This window comes from Sturnira hondurensis, unplaced genomic scaffold, assembly GCF_014824575.4.
Source record: "Sturnira hondurensis isolate 20B ecotype Veracruz unplaced genomic scaffold, ASM1482457v3 Scaffold0003420, whole genome shotgun sequence".
Classification (NCBI taxonomy): Eukaryota; Metazoa; Chordata; class Mammalia; order Chiroptera; family Phyllostomidae; genus Sturnira; species Sturnira hondurensis.
In genome coordinates this window covers 870,592-891,367 of record NW_028076051.1, presented here as the reverse complement: position 1 = coordinate 891,367, position 20,776 = coordinate 870,592, and the positions used below count along the sequence as shown (strand labels likewise).

The 20,776-nt window shown below is 38.3% G+C and overlaps 1 protein-coding gene across 1 annotated transcript in view; it reads left to right on the top strand.

The window, feature by feature from the left end:
* The window catches only part of GUCY2F (guanylate cyclase 2F, retinal), a 76,562-nt gene extending 59,852 nt beyond the window's left edge, over positions 1–16,710 (top strand). Inside the window, 3 exon segments of the mRNA XM_037041947.1 lie at positions 2,207–2,301; positions 2,641–2,672; positions 16,569–16,710. Of these exon segments, the coding sequence (XP_036897842.1) occupies positions 2,207–2,301; positions 2,641–2,672; positions 16,569–16,710 (269 nt within the window).
* Positions 16,711–20,776: the final 4,066 nt, after the last annotated feature.

Here is a 20,776-nt window from a genome sequence, read left to right as displayed (position 1 = left end):
AACATCAGGAACAAGACAAGTATGCCCACTTTCATCACCACTATTCAACATATAATAGAAGTCCTAGACACAGTAATCAGATAAGAAATAGAAATAAAAGGCATTCAAATTGGAAAGGAGGAAACAGAACTGTCACTGTTTGCAGATGACATGATAGTGTACATAGAAAATCCAAAAAATGCACAAAAAAACTACCCAACCTAATAAATGAATTTGGGAAAAACTGCCAGATACAAAGTCAATGCTCAGAAATCAAAGACATTTTTGTACATGAACAATGAAATATCAGAAAGAGAAATCAGGAAAAAAATCCCATTTGATATAGAAACAATAAAAATAAAGTACCGAGGAATAAACCTAACCAAGGAAGTAGAAGACCTATACTCAGAAAACTATACAACACTGAAGAAAGAAATCAGGAAGACACAAACAAATGGAAGCATGCACCATGCTCATGGATTGGAGGAATTAACATCACCAAAATGTCCATACTACTGAAAGCAATTTATAGATTCCGTACAATCCCTACTAAAGTACCAAGGGCATATTTCACAGACCTAGAACAAACACTTGAAAAATTTATATGGAAACATAAGTGACCCCAAGTAGCTGCAGCAATTTTCAGAAAAAAGAACAAAGTAGGAAGGATTACAATACCTGACATCAAACTGTATTACAAGGCCACTGTAATCAAAACAGCCTGGTAATGGCATAAAAACAGGCACATAGACCAATGGAACAGGACAGAGAGCCCAGAAATAAACCTAACTTTCTATAGTCAATTAGTATTTGTCAAATGGGGAAGAAACATAAAATGGAGTAAAAGTAGGCTCTTCAACAAATTGTGTTGGGAGAGCTGGACAGCTAGGTGAAAAAAAATGAAACTCGATCACCAACTTACACTATACACAAAAAATAAATTGAAGGTGGATAAAAGACTTAAATATAAGTCATGGCACCATAAAAGTTCTATAGGAAAACATTGGCAGGAAAATCTCAGACATTCCATGCAGCAACATTTTCATGGATATGTCACCTAGAGCAAGGGACCTTTGGTATATAGGATGACACTCCAACCAACTGAGTTACACCTTTCAGGGCTCTCTCTCTTTTGACTGGTGTATTTCCCACCAGTAGGATTAGTCTACTGAAAGTCTCCCTCACAATCAGATGCTAGTGAAATGGCACACATAGTGTTGGCTAGGGCCACACTAGATGATCATACGACTTTTAGGTATAGGACAACCCTTGTTGAGCAGATGGTCTGGGTGCCCACGAGTTAGTGAGGAAGACACCAACACTACTGAGATGTCAAAAGAAGGAAAGTCATTGTGAGTAAACATAACAAATTTCTTTCAGTTCTTTTCAGCCATGCCTTCCAACTTAGGTTGTACTAAGCTTCTAAAATAATTATCTTCTCAAATGTGTATGAGAATAAGTTTTGGACTTTTATTTAAGACACAACTTGAACAAGGTCTTACTTCATAGGATGACAGTTTTCAGGAAGGTCAAGGATTCTGCTTTAGCTAGTGGTTTTTCTTTACCAAGGAAGAATACACAGTTTCCAACAAAATTTTTAGTCATAGTTCCCCATGTAAAACTCTTACCCTAGGTTGGGATCATTTGTTGGAAAATAATTCATTCATGTGTGTACACAACTAGATGCACCCACTCAAAGGACAACTATAAATATACAGTAGGTACAAAATGTTGACAGAGGTCTTGGGTCACATCTCATTGATTTTTTGATTTATGTACAGCAATATTGAAAGATAGCTCTAAGGATGTGTATGAAAAGTCACTTTTTTGTCTCTTAAGTAGAATATGTAAACCTTGGGGTTTCAGCCCTGGCAGCAACCTGTGAGAGGTTGCTGGAAATCTTACTTCCTTCAGAGGAGGCCACATTTCAGCTGAGAGTACAGGTAGTTTCTACACCTCAATCCTAGAGTTAAATTAACACCTTTCTATTGCATGACCTTTCATCTGAGGTGATGTCTAGAAGCTGATAGGTGCTACAGCCTTATTTGAGCCTGGTGAGGGAAGCCATAACTCCCTCCTCCTCCTCCTGTGAGACCCCAACTAAAACTCTCTCAGGGACTTTATTTAGGGTCTGGTTCATTTAGAAGTAGGGATATTTATTACATTAATATTTTCTCATTGATTTTACCTGAAAAAATCTAAAGTCATGCCTTTCTTTCTTTTACAGCTTATTGCATTCATGTCAGTCATAGCACCATGACAATTCTTTGAGCTCTGAGTGAGGGATATGAAGTGGAGCTTCAAGGAACCACAGAAATCAAGGTATAATGTTCTTCCCTTTTGTAAGTCAGACCACTCAGACACACCTGCTTCTGGAGAGGTCATGGTCTACTGAAAGAGTTTACCTGGATGTCTGAGACTAAGATCTATAATTTGGGCACCATTATCAGCCCTATTTGCTGGTTCCCAAAATATTGTTCCTTTTTGCCTCAGTTTTTTTTTTTTTAAATATGGCTACAGTGAGTAAGATTGTTAAAACTCTTGCATTTTTCAGACTGTGAGTTGCCTCTTTCTCTCTTAAATAGTTGCCTGGAATTTGGCTTTCCAATAAACTGCACTATTATTTACATTTTTAAATTTCCATTTTGTTTTCTTTTACAGTGGCAGATATTGTTCCATAAGCTACATTACTGGTGAGTTTGGGTTTTTTTATTTTCCTGATCAGTGGCCACCCTTTCTGGCTTTTTGTCTTCACCACTGACCCCCCATTATGTCTTGCTCCAAAGGTCAAGATGAATAAACTCAGTTCCTATGAAAGACAAACATTTGGTAGCATCTTTAGGACTATCTCTTGATCTAAGATTCAGGATTAGGATAATTTTCTGGGTTTTTTGTTTTGTTTTGTTTTGTTTTTACTATTTCCACCATATTTTTTTCCATCTTCCTCTGGATGACTCCAATTGAGGAACTCTAGATGCCCCAGTTGTAAGAGACTATCAAGATATGATAATCAAATTCCTTCAATTTCAGATCAAGAACCAAGGCTCAGAGAAATGAAATAATTTGATTATGTCATACAGTCAATTGATAGCATAATCAGGCCAAAACTCAAGAAACCTGACTTCCCATTCAGTACCCTTTCTATGATGCCATTGTGCACGGAAATTATTTCCTCAGTGATTGTTCTTAGCCAAAGCAATACCTGGGCACGTAGAAATGCACAATTTGTTTCATGCCATTGGCATGCCTTCCTCAAATGGTGGCAATTTACATGTAAACATATTTCAGAAGTTCAATTTTGATACTAGTTGACCAATTTAATTTTGGGCTAGTCCTAGTTTGTCCCTTTTGATAGATTCTTAATATCTTCTATCAGATGGTATAAATCTTTCATGAAGGCAAAGGGGTTCCTTTCCCACCTGGGCAGTGAGTCAAGTCACCCAGGGCTTTTGTGATTCCCTCCTCTCTCTCTCTCTATATATATATATATCCCTATATATATATGTATGTATGTGTGTGTGTATATATATATAATCAGCAGAGAAAGACAAAGTCGGCTTGCTTTCCCAAAGCACTTTCCTCTCTGTATTTCTGGCCATCAATTCCCTCATTTAAAAGCCGAAGAGCTAAAGATGTGCTGCTTTGAATCTGGAAAGGAAAAATATTCCCTCATCCCCATGGTTTTTATTGCCCTCCCCCAATTCCAGTCAGTCAATCACATCTTTGGGTGTTTTGAATACAAAAGCAAGGCTATTCCAAAAGGGCCCTTTGCAGAATCACAGTTCCTATGCAAGGAATTGGAGGAAGAGGCAGGGAGAGGGTTCCCCCAGGGCCACCTCTGGTCTTGGTTATTGGGGTGGCAGGGGCCTCCTGAAGAAGGGATATTGAAAGGAAGATACTAAGACCAAAGAGTAGAGGGGCCTCAGGGGGAAGGAAGAGGCAATGAAAAGAAGTAAGGTGATGGGAAGTTAAGATCCAAAGAAAGGAAATGCTAGAAGGGGAGATCCTTTATATCTCTGTGAAAGGTATTTGACATTACCTAGTAGGGACTGGGAGATTTCCTTGTCCCTTGGAGGCATGCAATAGATCCCCAATAAGATTATATAACCAGCTCACTTCAGAACTTCTGATTCAATATTTCCACCCCCCTTATCCACTTTTGGATGCTGAAAGCAAGAATTGCTCTAGTACATGAGTCAGAAGGACCACATTTGATGGCCAGCTGTGATTTCAAAGCTAAAACATTCTCTCTTCCAACTAGCTAATGTTTGAAATCCCTCCATCAGAGTCTCTTCTCTTGGGCTTAAAGCTTGGATCTAGTAATACTCCCCCCCATCCTATCTGCTTCATTGGAGTGACAACACTTCAGTTGTTTCCCTTAATGGAATCAAAGATGTAGATTGGATTGAACAAGAGAAGAGAACATAGAGAAGTTGAGTAATTGGGTAGGTGGTGTGTACAAAGAAAGAGAACAAAATGAGGAAGCTGAGGTAACTTGGGGGTGCACCCATTTAGAGATGTGAGGCTCAGCCTCTCTGGGGAAATGTCCAACTGCCACTCCAACATCATCTTGTACTATGCAGAAAACAAATCATCAGTTCTTAACCAGCCAATTCTGCTTTTTTCAATATTTCTTTTCTAATGGCCTGGTGATAAGTCATCTTATTACTTTTTTTCTTACATGAGTCTTCTTTCAGTTACTGTTTTCCGGACAAGTTTGAAGCTCCTTGCTAAGACTTTGTATATATCTTGGATTATCAGTTGTCTTTACCAGGGCCTCTGAAGTGGATTTATATTCTGAAGGGTCTTTCCCAAATGGTTGTTCTCAGCCAGTTTATGTTGTCCTTGCAAGAGGTGGACACTTTCTGACGTTGTCTCTGAATTCTGGGACTAAATAGTATTTGATTCTCAGCCCCCTAAGCAGTAGTGCTGTTTTATTTGTGAATTCTTTTTCTCCCAACCTCTTCCATCCAAACCCTCAAGCCCTAACACATACACATGAACATGCATGTGTGCAATCATGTACATATAAATACACACAAGCAATTCAGTTAAAAAGTAATGTCTGTATTGATATAGTCCTAAGGGTGAGAAGATATGTTCTGTATTTCTTGTCCCATCAATGATTCAATGTGTGACATTGGACAAGTAAGTACATCTCTCTGTGCTTCTATTTCTCATATAGAGGCCTCTTCTGATCTGTGATTATTATAAAGTTCATTAATCATAAACTTTAACATTTTCAACAGTTGCCTTTTTGACTATAGGCCTGCATCTTGACTCCAGTGTGTTGGAAAAGTTATATAGTATGGAGGCAAGAGCAATAAAAATTGGGAATCTAAGATTTTAACTAGATTTACTGTGGTGATCATTTCACAATATATACAAATATTGAATCATTACATTGTACACCTGAAACTAACATAATATTGTGTGTCAATTATACCATAATAAAAAGTCATGGTAAAAAATTTAATTAGTAGAACTGGGTTCAAGTGACAGCTATGCCTACTTATTGACCAGACATTTAATCTCCATGAACCTTAGTGAATCCATTTGCAAAATGAGATTACTAATAAACCTACTTTTCAGAGGTTTAGTGAGGGTTAAAGAAAAGAGATGCCAAATTGTCTTCAAAATATGAGACTAAAGTAAGATGATACTATTTAGAGGGTCTCTGGGAGTGTTTAGAGACAGATTTTTAGTAAAAGAGTTTGCTTTAGGCTTTAGTTGTTGTATAGTTGTTTTCCCTCTATCTTTCTTAATCAAAACTTTGGAAGTAGGGTAGATTAACAGAGAGCTAGGATTCTAAGAATTCTCCTGGATGGGCTCCAAAACCTCAGGGAGCCTCTGGATTTTACTTGCTTATGCTTTTTAAAAATTGAATTTATTTGGGTGACATTGGCTAATAAAATTATATAAGTTTCAGGTATACAGTTCTATAATACAACATTTGTATATTGTATTGTGTGTTCACTACCCCAAATCAAATCTGGTTCCATCACTATTTATTCCCTTTTCCCACCCCACTTTGCCTCTGATAATCACCATACTGTTGTCTATGTCTATGAGTTCTTTTTCTTCTTTTTTAAAAAAGATTTTATGTATGTATTTTTAGAGAGGGCAAAGGAGGGAGAGAGGGAGAGAAACACCAATGTGTGGTTGCCTTTGGCACAGCCCCTTCTGGGGATCTGTCCCACAACCCAGGCATGTGCTCTGACTGCGAATCAAACCTGCAATCCTTTGGTTCGCAGGCCAGCACTCAATCCAGTGAGTCACACCAGCCAGAGCATGTGAGTTCTTTTTCTTAATCTCATCATCTTTTTCACCCAGTCCCCCCAAATCTCCTCCCTTCTGACATCTACCACTGTGTTCTCTGTATCTATGAGTCTGTTTCTATTTTATTTGTTAGTTTATTTTTTCATTATATGGCACATATAAGTGAAATCATAGGTACTTGTCTTTCTATGACAGGCTTACTTCACTGAGCATAGGGCTCTCCAGGTCTATCCATGCTGTCGCAAAAAGTAAAATTTCCTTATTTTTTCAGCTGAGTCTTATCCCATCATGTAAATGTACCACAGCTTTTTTATCCATTCATCTACTGATGGGCACTTGGTCCGCTTCCAAGTCTTGGCTGTTACTAATGCTACAGAGAATATCAGGGTGCACATAGTTTTAAAATTTTTTATTGTGTTTTTTCAATTACCATTTAGTCACTTATACCTCCCTCCCTGCTGCAATCTACCACACTGTTCATGCTGTTGTCCATGTGCATGAGACCTTTATCCTTTCTGCTCAATTCCTCCACCCACTAACCTCCTCCAACTTAGTTGTCATCTTGCTTTCTCTCTATGTGTTTTGGGTTTCTTTGGATATAGTCCCAGAAGTGGAATCACTGGGTCAAAAGGCCGTTCAATTTTTAATTTTTGAGATAACTCCATACTGTTTTCCACAGTGGCTGCACCAGTCTGTATTCCTACTAACAGTGCACGTTAAGCTCCCCTTTATCCACATCCTCTCCAGCATTTGTTGTTTGTTGATTTACTGTTGACAGCCATTCTGACAGGTGTAAGGTAATATCTCATTGTGGCTTTAATTTGCATTTCTCTGATGATTAGTGACATTGAGCATCTTTTCATATGTCTATTGGCCATCTGTATGTCATCTTTGGAGAAGTGTCCATTCAGGTCCTTTGCCCATTTTTTCATTGGATTGTTTGTGTTTTTGGCATTGAGATTTATGAATATTTATAATTTTTGGATATTAACACCACATTAGATATATCATTGGGGAATATGTTCTCCCGTTCATTGGGTTATCTTTTCACTTAGTGGATGGTTTCCTCAAAACCTTTTTAGTTTGATGTAATCACATTTGTTTATTTTTCTTTTGTTTCACTTTTATAAGGACATCTATTAGAAAAAAAATAATTCTGTGAGAAATGTCTGAGATATTACTGCCTATGTTTTCTTGTACAAATTTTATGATTTTGAGTCTTATGTTTAAGCCTTTTATCTGTTTTGAGTTTATTCTTCTCTATGGTATAAGAAGGTGATCTAGTTCCATTTTTTTGGATGTATCCGCCCAATATTCCCAACACTATTTATTGAATAGACTATCTTTAGCTCATTATAAGTTTTTGTCTCCTTTGTCAAGTATTAGTTGACTATAATGTAATGGGTTTGTTTCTGGGCTGTCTGTTCCATTGATCTATATGTCTGTTTTTACATCAGTACCAAGTTGTTTTGATTACTATGGCCTGGGAGTATAGTTTGATATCAGTTAGTGTGACTTCTCTAACTTTGTTTTCCTTTCTCAAAGTTGCTGTGACTATTCAGGGTCTTTTGTGGTTCTATATAAATTTTTGGACTATTTGTTCTAGTTCTGTGAAATACACCATTGGTACTTTGATAAGAATTGCATTGAATCTATAGATTGCTTTGGGTAGTACAGACATTTTAATGATGTTAATTCTTCCTTTCCATGGACTTGCTATATGCCTCTACTTCTTTGTATCATCCTTCATTTCTTTCTTAAATGTCTTAGCATTTTTCAAGTATAGGTCTTTTACATCCTTGGTTAAATTTAGTTCTAGGTATTTTTTTAATGCAGTTGTGAATGAGATTGTTTTCTTAGTTTTCCTTTCTCATAGTTCATTACTGGTATACAAAAGGCAAGTAACTCACCCTTGGCCAGTGTGGCTCAGTTGGGTGGAGCATCATCCCATACACTGAATGTGGGTTCAATTCTTGGTCAGGGTACATACCTGGGTTGTGGGTTCTGTTCCTGGTCAGGGTGTGTATGGGGCAGCAACCGATCAATATTTCACTCAGATTGATATTTATTTATCTCTATCCCTTCCTCTCTGTCTAGTGAAAAAAGGCAACTGATTTCTGGATATTTATTTTGCATACTTCTACTTCATTGAATTCACTCATCAGTTCCAGTGATTTTATTTGTAGAATCTTTAGGGGTCTCTATATACAGTCTCATGTCATCTGCAAATAATGACAGCTTTGCTTCCTCTTTTCCAATTTGGATGCCTTTTTTTCTTTTCCCTGCCTGATTCCTATGGCTAGGACTTCCAGTACTATGTTGAATAAGAGAGGTGAAAGTGGGTATTCTTGTCTTGTTCCTGATCTAAAGGGAACCACTTTTAGTTTTTGTCCATTGAGTGTGATATTGGCTATAGGTTTGTTATACAAGGCCTTTATTATGTTGAGGTATGTTCCCTCTATTCCCCACTTTGTTGAGAGTTTTTTAAAATTTATTTTAATTGTTGTTCAAGTAGTTTTCTGTCTTTTACTCCCATCCCAGCACATCCCCCCAAGTGCTCCCCAACTCCCTCCCATTTCCACCCCCTAAGTTTTTGTCCATGTGTCCTCCATACTTGTTCCTGTAAACCCTTCCCCTTTCCCCCTGAAATTCCTTGCCCTCTCCCCTCTGGTCCCTGTCAGCCTGTTTTCTACTTCAGTGTCTTTGCTTATATTTTGCTTGCTTGTTTGTTTTGTTTAGGTTCCTGTTTAGGGTGAGATCATATAGTATTTGTATTTCACCACCTGGCTTATTTCACTCAGCATAATACTTTCCAGTTCCATCCATGCTGTTGCAAAGGGTAAGAGCTCCTTCTTTCTTTCTGCTGCATAGAATTTCATTGTGTAAAGGTACCATAGCTTTTTCATTCACTTGTACTGATGGGCACCTAGGTTGGTTCCAGCACGTGGCTATTGTAAATTGTGCTGCTGTGAACATTGGGGTGCACAGGTTCTTTTGGATTGGTGTTTCAGGGTTTGTAGGATATAATCCTAGCAGTGTAATTGTTGGATAAAAAGGCAGATCCATTTTTAGTTTTCTCAGAAAATTCCATGCTGTTATCCATAGTGGCTGTACCAGTCTGCAATCCCACCAACAGTGAACTAGGGTCCCCTTTTCTCCACAACCTCTCCAGCACTTGTTGTTTGATTCTTTATGGTAGCCATTCTGACTGGTGTTAAGTGGTATCTCATTGTGGTTTTGATTTGTATCTCTCTGATAGCTAGTGATATCGAGCATCTTCTCATGTGTCTCTGGATCCTCTGTATGTCCTCCTTGGAGAAGTGTCTGTTCGAGTCCTTTGCACATTTTTTAATTGGGTTGCTTGTCTTCTTAGAGTTGAGTCATGTAAGTTCTTTGTATATTTTGGAGATTAAACCCTTGTCTGAGGTATCATTGGCAAATATGTTTTCCCACACAGTTGGTTCTCTTTATCTTAATACTGTTTTCTTTAACCATGCAGAAGCTTTTTAATTTGAGGAGATCCCGTTTATTTATTTTTTCTTTATGTCCCTTGCTGTAGGGGACATATCAGTGAAAATGTTGCTGCATAAAATATCTGAGACTTTCCTACCTATGCTCTCCTCTAGGACTTTACTTTGTTGAGTTTTTATCATGAGTGGATGCTGAATGTTATCAAGTGCTTTTTCTCTATCCATTGATATGATTATAAGCCTTAAGTTTATTTTATGTGGTGTATCACATTTATTGATTTGTGGATATTGCACCAAACCTGCATCCCTGGAAGATAATCCCACCTGATCATGGTGTATGTTCATTTTAATGTATTGCTCAACTTGCTTTGCTAATATTCTGTTGAGGATTTTAGTATGTATGTTCATCAGGGATATTGCTCTATAATTTTCTTTTTTTGTAGTGTTTTTATCTGATCTTGGAATTAGAGTAATGCTAAGCTTGAAAAATAAGCTTCTGATCTGTCCATTTTGATTACTTTTTGGAATAGTTTCAGAAAAATGGGTGTTAGCTCTTCTTTGAATATTTGGTAAAATTCACCTGTGAATCCATGTGGTCCAAGACAATTTTCTTAGGAGAGTTTTTAATTTTAATTTTAATATTTTATTGTTGTTCAATTAGTTATTCGTATTTTCTCTCCACCCCTCCTCCCACCCCTTCCAAACCCACCTCTCTCCTTTGCTTCCACCCTTCACCTTGGTTTTGTTCATGTCTCCTTTATAGCAGTTCCTGAAAACCCTTCTCCCCACTGTCCTCTCTCTGCTCCCCTCTGGCTATTGTTTGATTGTTCTTAATTTCAATGACTCTGGTTATGTCTTGTTTAATTTTTTTGTTGTTGATTATGTTCCAGTTAAAGGTGAGATCATATGGTATTTGTCCCTCACCACCTGGCTTATTTCACTTAGCATAATGCTTTCCAGTTCCATCCGTGCTGTCGCAAAGGGTAAAAGCTCCTTCATTCCGTCTACAGTGTAGAACTCCATTGTGTAAATGTAGCATAGTTTTTTGATCCACTCATTTGTTGATGGGCACTTTGGTTGCTTCCAGCATTTGGCTATTGTAAATTGTGCTGCTATGAACATTGGGGTGCATAGTATCTTTTGGATTGGTGTTTCAGGGCTTTTAGGGTATAATCCCACCAGTGGAATTTCTGGGTCAAAAGGCATTTCCATTTTCAGTTTTTTGAGGAAATTCCATACTGTTTTTCAAAGTGGCTGCACTAGTCTGCATTCCCAACAGTGCACTAGCGTTCCTTTTTCTCCACATCTTCTCCAACACTTGTTTGTTGATTTGTTTGTGTTGGCCATTTTGACTGGTGTGAGGTGGTATCTCATTATGGTTTTAATTTGCATCCTTGTGATGGTTAGTGAAGCTGAGCACCTTTTCATGTCTCTAGGCCCTCTGTATGTACTCCTTGGAGAAGTGTCTGTCCAAGACTTTTGCCCATTTTTTAAATTGGGTTGTTTGTCTTCCTGAAGTGGAGTCAGGTGAGTTCTTTATATATTTTTGAGATCAAACTCTTGTCTGAGATATCATTGGAAAATATGTTTTCTCATCTGGTTGACTCTCTTTTCATTTTAATGTTGTTTTCCTTAGCCATGAAGATACCTTTTAATTTAATGAGATCCCATTTGTTTATCCTTTCTTTTATGTCTCTTGCTTCAGGGGACATTTTTTAAAACAATTACTGCTTCGGTTTCCTTAGTTGTAATTGGTATATTTAGGTTTTCCTACTCTTCTTGTTCAGTTTTGAAAGATTATATGTTTCTAAGAATTTATTTCATTAAGATTGTCCAATTTATTTGCATATAGTTGTTTGTAATATTTTCTTACATCGTTTCATATTTCTTTGGTGTCAGTTTATATATCTCCTCTTTATTTTATTTATTTGGGCCCTCTGATTTTATTTATTTGGGTTCTCTCTCCGTGTGGTTAAAAGTTTGCCAATTTTGTATATCTTTTCAAAGAACTACCTCTCGGTGTCATTGATTTTTTTTTTGTATTATTTGCAGAGTATCTTTCTGTTTTGTATTATTTGCAGAGTATCTGCTCTGATCCTTAGTATTTCCGTTTTTACTCACTTTGGGCTTTGTTGTTTAAATGTAAAGTTAGAATGCTTGTTTCAGAATTTCCTTGTTTTCTGAGGTAGGCCTCTAATGGTATGACTCTTCCTTCTAGGACTAATTTTGCTGTATCTCATTGATTTTGAGTTGTTGTACTCTCTTTTTAATTTCTTTCAAGGTATCCTTTGATTTATTTGTTGATTTCATTGTTAACCTATTTATTGTTCAGTAACATGTTATTTAGCCTCTATGTCTTTGTGTGTTTTTCAGTGTCCTTCTTGTGATTGGTTTCTAGTTTTATACCATTGTGGTCAGAGAAAATGCTTGATATGATTTCAATCTTCTTAAATTTATTGCGACTTGTGTTATGGCCTAACATGTGTTTTATCCTAGGAAATGTTCCATGTGAACTTGAAAAGAATGTGTATTCTGCTGCTATGGAGTGAAATACCATGAAGATATCAATTAAATACACTTGATTTAGTGTGTCATTTAAGACTGCCATTTTCTTCTTCATATTTTGTCTGGAATATATCTCCATTGATGTCAACGGGTTGTTAACGTTCCCTACTATGACTGTATTACTGTCAATCTCTTCCTTTATGTCAATCAAGATTTTCTTTATAATTTTAGGTGCTCCTATGTTGGGTGCATAAGTGTTTCTAAGGGTCGTATGCTGTTGTTGGATTGACCCCTTTATCCTCATGTAGTATCCTTCTTTATCTCTTACTATAGCCTTTGTTTCAAAGTCTATTTTGGGAGCTCCCTTGTAGATAATAAACTGTCTTTTGCTGCTTTTATGATTATTTTTGTCCTTGGGCTTTGCTATTTTAATTATGATGTGTCTTGTTGTGGGTCTCTTTGGAACCCTCTTGATTGGGACTCTCTACACTTCCTGGAATTGTGTGTCTTTTTCCTTTACCAAGTTATGTAAGTTTTTGGTCATTATTTCTTCAAATAGGTTTTCAATCCTTTTTCTCTTCTCTTTCTGGTACCCTTCTGGTACAGATATTATTATGCTTCATGTTGTCCCAATGGTCTCTTAAAGTATCCTCATTAATTTTTTTATTTTTACTGCTCTGATGGGGTGTTTTTTCTACCTTGTCTTCTGAATTGCTGATTCAGTCTTTTGCCTTATCCAACTACTTTTTATTCCACCCAGTGTATTCTTCCTTTCAAATATTATATTCTTCATCCTGATCGGTTCTTTTTAATGGTTTTTATGTTTTTTTCCATGCTGTTGAGCATCATTTTAACCATTACTTTAAATTACTTGCCTCCATTTCATTCAGCTTTTTTTCCCCCTGGATATTTCTCCTGTTTTTTCATTTGTGTCCTTTCTCTTTGTCTCCTCATTTTTACTGCCTCTTTGTGTTTGTTTGTGTGTATTAAATAGATTTGCTATGACTCCCATTCTTCATGGGATGACTTCATGTAGTAGGTGTCCTCTGGGGCCCAGTGGACAGTCTCCTTGATCTCCTGAGCTGGTTACTCCAGGAATGACCCTTGTGTGGGTTATGTGGGCCCTCCTATTGTAACTGAGTCTTTATTGCTATTAACCCCTTCATGCATGAGACTGACCCTCAGTCTGGCTGACTGTGAGGCTCAATTCTGATCATGGCATGTGTACTGCTGTGCAGATGCTGACCGCAAAAAATGGAATTTACCACAGCAAGATTTGGTGCCTGCTAAGTTCATCCTTTGGATATTCTGCTTTTGAAGCTTATCGGATCCTGCTCTAATGTTTTCTGAAGGTGGCCACTGTGTGTATTTGTTCTGCCCCTCTTAGGTACAGTTCAATGTAAGGCACTACCTGTGTTTTGCCCTTAGCAACCTGTTTGGAGCTACAAGTGATCCACCATTTATGGTTGCCTCTGTTGGGCCTCGATGTACACAGAAAGGACCAAACTGCACACCAAGGCTGGCTTTTACCAGTGTTGGGCCTGGTGTAGGTCAGCAAAAGTCCCAAGGCACCTTGAGGTGATTTGCTTTCACCTGCCTTCTCCTGCCAGTTGCCTGTTGGACTCAATCACCAAAAGAGCCTCTGGAGTACTCCTCAGAATAGCATTAACTTGACAGGGTGGAGTAAGTGGTAGTCCAGAGGGTGGACTATTGCTTTCCCACAGCCTGATTATTCATGGAGGTGATTGTGCCTCTGCTGGGAAAATGACTCAGTACAGGGTTCCTGGTGGCTGTTCCTTCAGCCCCCTCTCCAGAGCCACAGACCACAGTCTGTCCTCATGCAACTCTAGTCTGCTTTTCCTTCCTTCCATAGACTCCCAGGATGAGTTACCATGAATGGAATTTTTTTGTGTTGGCTCTTCAACAGGGTGCCTGTGTCCTAGCAGCCCTCTGCCTCCCTCTGGAAGACAGAAACTTAATTGCTTTTTATAGCCAGATGTCATGTGGATGTCTCTTCTTGGCTCTGGGGCTCTGGACTATGGAGCCCAGCATGGGGTTAGGCCCCATGCTTCTCAGAGAAAACTCTCCACAGCTGAGATACCTCTCTGGAACTTCAGCTCTACTCTGTGGGAGCAGGGCCAGCCTTTTTCATATTTCCATCCTTCCTACCAGTCTCCATGTGGCTTCTGTAAATTCTTCATTATACATCTTTTCTTCTCCTAGTTTTCAGCTGGTTATTCAGGTTGATCACTTCATATTTTAGTTACAATTCCAGTTTGCTCCTGGGAGAATATGAATGAAATTCCTACTTAATTCACTGCTGTCATGGATCCTTCCTCTTCCCACTGCCTGCTTAGATTTAGAAGGTTGCCCAAGTTTATTACATTCCCATCTTCTTTTGTAACTATTATTTTGTCATCTCAGCATTTCCCAGGACTCACTAAAATATCTACATAATCCTGGCATCTACAAAGCTTTTTTGGGGATTGGCATGAGGCCTTGATAGCTTATAAATTTCAAGACAGTCGAATATAGCTGGGGTTTGGGGTCCTCAATTTTGAGCTTTAAGAGTATGTAAACATATCAAAATGAGGTCCTACGATATCTTGAGTATACCAAGTGCTCAAGAATTGAGAGCTCTAGTTAATGGAACAGTCTGATTATTTACTGAGCAACTGTTTTGTACAAAACACTGTGCTAGATACTGTGAGGAAAAACACCTTAGGAAGCGGAAGATTTGGGCTTGTGTTTAGAGACTAAGACATGGCCTGATTATTGTTTTTATCTAACTACACTGAAGTCTTCACAGACAAAGCCATCTCTATATTCCCAGCTTTTGTACAGTGAAGATTAAATAATTGTAAGAATGAGTGATATGACAATATTTTCCAGTTGTTCACCTCTTCTGAAAACAGACTGGCCTCAAACAGTCCAATTATTTAAGGTTTAGGTTGATTGCCAGATAATGGTGGTTGGGCTGTTGTGGTATTTATTCTCTTTCTACTTGCTTGATGGAGGGCTTGTTCAGAGCCTTCAACTAAATAATTGCAAAATGCTTTGAGATTATCCAATTAGATGTGCTAATTATTATGATAGTTATTGTTATTATTGTTAAAGAGTATGCATATGTGATCTAAAAATAGAGAGCAATGGATTTGATATTTAAAGGGTTAAACCTAATTTGACTTTCTAAGTTAAACAATTTAGAATTGTTACAAATGAGATTTTATGAAAGTAAGACCATATTTCAGATTAAATAGTTGGAAACACATCCTATTTCTTTGCTCAGTTTTAATAAACACATTCTTTTTGTCATGAACTGGAGGAAAGTGGAGGGCAGACAAAAGAGTTTTGGAAGGAGGAGAGAGATTCATTGAGACCAGGGTTTATTGGGAGAAAAAAAGGAGGACAGAGCAGAGGCTGAAAATTTGGCTCCTCTGGGGTCATCACTTAGGCTCTGGGATGGCCAGTTTGATTTTACACTCCTTTTCTCTTCTCAGACCTATGGTTCTTGACAGCCAAGTACCTGGGCTATAGGTAGAGGCCTCTCTGGGGTCTCTCTCTACCTGTAACAATCTGCTGGCAAGATAAAATGAACATTGCAGAAATGTAGAATTCTCAAAGCTGCCAGGATACCCTGGGCTTAAAAACAAAGTTGCACAGCTTGCCTTTTATTTCTATTCCTTCTGGAAGTGGGGTCTATGGGAGTTGTTAGATAATGGGGTGTTGGGGGAAAGGAGACTCTGAATTATTTATTTTAGATACAGAAGACAATATATTGCCTAAAATCAAAAGGTCAGGCTAAAAATGACAAACAAAATCTTCAATTGAGCATTCAGATGTTTACTTGTTATGAAGCTAGCTAAACAGGCACACATTCTTGAAGATATAGCTGCATGGCAAAGAGTAAACAAAACATCTGGATGACAGCTTGACATGGTGTTCACTTATTGTCTGGCTGCTGTGGCATCTTAAATAGTTTGTTTGAACATCAAGTGTATATAGCAAGCAAGCCTTGTAGGAAAGAAGATTCCAAGAAGTAATGACAAAGGGAAAGCAGAGACAATTTCTGGGCCAAACTGAATGCTTGTACCCTATTGATCAGAAGAACTTCTTTAGGTTTATTATATACTTAAGATTTTTCATATTTTCTATAATAAGATCAAAGGAGTAGAAGAGACCTTTAGGCTGACTAGAAAAAAGGCTTCACAAAGCACCCTTTGTGGCCTCACTAGTAGTCAAAGATGGGTAAGTGGAGTTCATACTTTATTAGTCTTCTTATATCCTGCTCTGCCACACTCTCTTCACTATTTTTGTGTCTCTCCTCCGCTACAGGCAAGTGGGCCATGGCCTGCAACCAGTAGAAATTGCAGGCTTCCAAAGAAGAAAAGCAGAAAGGCAGCTGGTGAGAAACAATCCATACAGTAATGACCAGAGGAAAACAGAGCACAGGAGCTTGCCAAATTTTCAAAGCTAGGGCTCCCTTTGGCATGGGTGCCATTCTTAGCTTACACTCTGTTGGCAGAGTGTGATGGAACTGGTGAATTTCCAAGCTTGACTGAGATACGCAAAAATTTTGTGAGGAGTATTATTGCAGAGTGAGCTGCATCTGAGGCAGGTCAACTGCCCTGGCCTGAGAGAGGCCCTTGCTTCCTGCACTGATAACACATTTGAATGTTAACAAGGCTGGGCTTGGTATTCAGTTATCAGGCAGGTGCACCCATCTCTTTTATTGTCGAGCATGTGGGCCACATAGTGACCCACCTCCAGTTTTGAGGGACTCACATCTATCTAAGAAACACAGCTATGTTGCCATGACTCTCTTTTTTTCCTGGAATATTTTGGTGAGACCATCTTTGAGGGGATGCTTATGTCATTTCCTGTGGAGGCACTAACCTATCCCTTCCAAGGCTGGCATTACCAACCCAACTAATACTGGCTAATCCTTGACTGCTTGCCTTGAATTCAGGACAATTCCCCCATCCCTCCTCTTCAACTAGAACAGTATGGTTCTGAATTTGTAACAACAGCCTAACTATCAAGAATTGTCACATATTTATAGGTAAGGAATCCATTGCTTTCTCAGGCCCCTATCAGTATCTCTTCTCTTCTTTATCTTGCTATTTTATTCTCTCTTTCATGGGGACTTTGACCTCAGTACCCATTGCTCCCTCTATATATCATTGGAAATCACAAGATTTTAAAGTAAACATTGGGGCATCTCCAGAAACTCCTGTTCACCCTTTTTTAAAGCATGTTCCAGAGTAATCATAATTCTACTAACTACCACCAAAAGTATCCACATGCTTGCTATGTTTCCACTAGCCTCAGTTGACTTAATCAGCTTTCTATGACTCTTTCTCTCCTAGGGAAACCCGGTACATCTTCATTTCTGCAACTATCATGTGTACTCTCTAAAAGTTCTAATATTTATGCTTCAGAAATGCTTCTGTATTGAGCATGTGATTCCCCTGCCATGCTGCCACCTGGGGCCAGGCTTTGTTCTTTCCTATTGACTAATACAGGCAGATAAGCAGCTAGAACACATATTAATCCCGTTGGCAGGAACATTCCTGTGGGGGAAGGAAACACACAGATACACAAAGACACACAGTCAGTCTCCATCTGAGATTCGGTCTCAGTTTTTGTCTCTTTCTGTCTCTCTCTCACATAGCAGGAAAGAGTTTAGATTCTCTTGAAGAGTTTTATCTTATCTCTTTTGACAGGATAGTGCAGACTTTGGAGGCACCGTAGAAAAAAACATCCATTTCTAAGAATGTATTAGAGTTTGCAGCAGAAGAAACTGTAGCTGACTCACCATCATTGGCTGTGCTTGGCAGTACTTTCGTAGAATTACAGGTGAATGTGGCTTGGGCCATTTAACTCACTCATATGGAGCTCCCTGGCAAAAGGCAGGCTGCTGTGGGCTGTAGTATAATGGGGACAGATTGAAGTCATTTGGGCCAAAAGTAGATCTGACATCTGATCCTGGTCTCATTAGCACTTGTGCTTTAATCAGCATTTTAATTAACCACAGTGGCCTTGGTAGGCTGTGAAAAACACAGAAATCCTTAAGAAGAGTACCCTTGACAAATTTCAGAAAGCAAGTACTAAATCCAAGAGATCCAAGACATTGCACTTATCTCATTAAATGTCCTATGTCGATGTCACCCAGTAATACTACCTGTTTCAGAATGTTTCCTGTCTTTCAGTGTGATAGATCCAGCTTAGAAAAGACCCACAATACCTGTGAGTGCCTCTCATCCACTGCCACAATAATGGAAACTGTTAGGGGAAAACTTGAAGCTTTTACATAGCCCTGTGGAATCAGGGCAAAAGGAAAGAAGCTGTGGAATGAAGCACAACTTTAGTAAACTGACTTCAGAGGCTGCCTTTCAGATAGGTCTCTGTTGTCTACCTAGTAGCACCTTTGTCATGTCCCCAAATATCTATTACTCACCAAATCTACCTAAAAGTTATCACTTCATCTGGTTACTTTCCCTAAAATTTCACCAACTGGGTTTCATTTGGGGTTGACAAGACCCCTCTTTCAATCATAGATGCATCTTTTGGAGGGTAAGGGACAATCAGTTACTCATTTCATAAAGAAGATAACTGAGCTAGGTGTTTAGTAGGATAAGGAAGTTTTATTTTGAGTGAGACAAGTGGAAATGAGAAAGTTTTCAGTTTTTAGGAATGGAGGGTCATAGTGGTTAGATTGTAGCACTTCAAAACATTTGCTTTGGTTTTCCTTAAACCCCAAAAGTGAGAATAAAGCATCCTTTTTTCTACTCTCAGGACCCAGGACCCCTGCTAGGGCTCAAATATAACTGCTCCATGTGGGTTAAATCAACCTTTGTGGACTGGGCTAGTAACCTGACCACAACATACAAAATATTGTTTCTATGGAGCAACACATTCCAAATACCAAATCATTGACTTATAAATGTTTTGGACATACCTCCTCAGTAAGTTGAAGACTACCTGTACATTAACATGCCCCACTTTTGTGATTTTTTTACAGCTTTTTCTTAAATAGCTTATATTTCTTGTCCAAAACAAAATATTTAGAAAGCAACTTAAAGTTTTCAAACAGAGATTTAAATTAGCTTCATTACATCCCTTGTTTTCCTGTGATTTGCCTCTTCTCAAAATAGATTATTGGAAAAAGAAAGCCTGTGCTAATGAACTGCAAGTTGGGTTCTGCTTATTGAGGTTTTATATGTACTTTACAAATGTAACTTAACAAAATGGTATCCCATGGGGGATTTTTAAAAAATATATTTTATTTATTTATCTTCAGAGGGGAAGGGAAGGAGAGAGGGAGAGAGATATCAATGTATGGTTGCCTCTGCCAAGAACACACAATGTATCATGTGTCCCCTGCCGGGAACTGGCCTGCAACCCAGGCATGTGGCCTGACTGGGAATTGAACCTTGATCCTCGCGCTCAATCCACTGAGCCACACCAGCCAGGACCCATGGGGGATTTTTTAAGTCCTTTTAGACTTTTTTCTTACCTGTCTAAACAGTAATACATGCTCATTATCAAAAATTTAGAAAACATAGAAAGGCACACAGGAAATTAAAATCACTCAAGTTTCTTTTAGATGCTTTATTCTATTTTATCTTTTCTGTTTGGGTTCATATTATAGATTACTGCATGTTATTATAACATATACTCAAATAATACCTTAAGTCAGCTGATTCTCAAATTAGTCCATTTTACTTTTATTTTATTGCTGGCAGCATTACTCATATTTTTTTGTGTTAGAAGATGGATCTGTTTAGATTGTAGGCAGCATTCAGTGATCCACTTGTTCCTTATTTTACTTTGTGTTGCTAAGCAGGAGGAGATAGCAGATAGCCACTGTCCTCATCAGAGGGCTGTAACTTGTTTTATTACAAAAAGCTGCTCCACCAAAAAGTGTTGTTCCAAGGATTCTGTCTACCTTGTCTTAGACTTAGTATGAACAACTTTATTATCAGGGTACTCATCTCATCACATTCTTGTTTTTAATCCAAATGGAATCAACTTACAAGGAGTGGGAGGTGGCAAGCAGCCAAATACTTGGTGAACTGGGTGGTCACATCTATGTAACATCAAACAGTTGGATGTAATTTAAGGACTCAATTGAATCAAGTAAGCATTAATTAGACAAAAGGCCACAGTGGATTGATTGTTTTGTTTTAACCTCTTCTCTCTCTAAGCTGATTGGCTTAATCAAGTACATTTCCCATCTGACTGATTGCTTCTGGCCCATTAAAATAATGGAATATGTGCAATAGAATCTTCTCTCACCCCTTCTCTGATCCATGCCATCTTCTCAGGTCAAGATAATTGATAAGTAGACCACAGACAGACACAAGAGATAGACACAAGCTATCTTTTGAAAAACATGATATATTTGTTATTTGTACATTGTTTGGATTTTCTGGAGTGGTTTATGAAAAACCTGCTATCTTATCTCTTTTCCAGTTTGGATTTACTGCAGACCAAGCAATAGTAGATCTCTTTCAAAGGGGCACCGAAAGCAGCTGTGA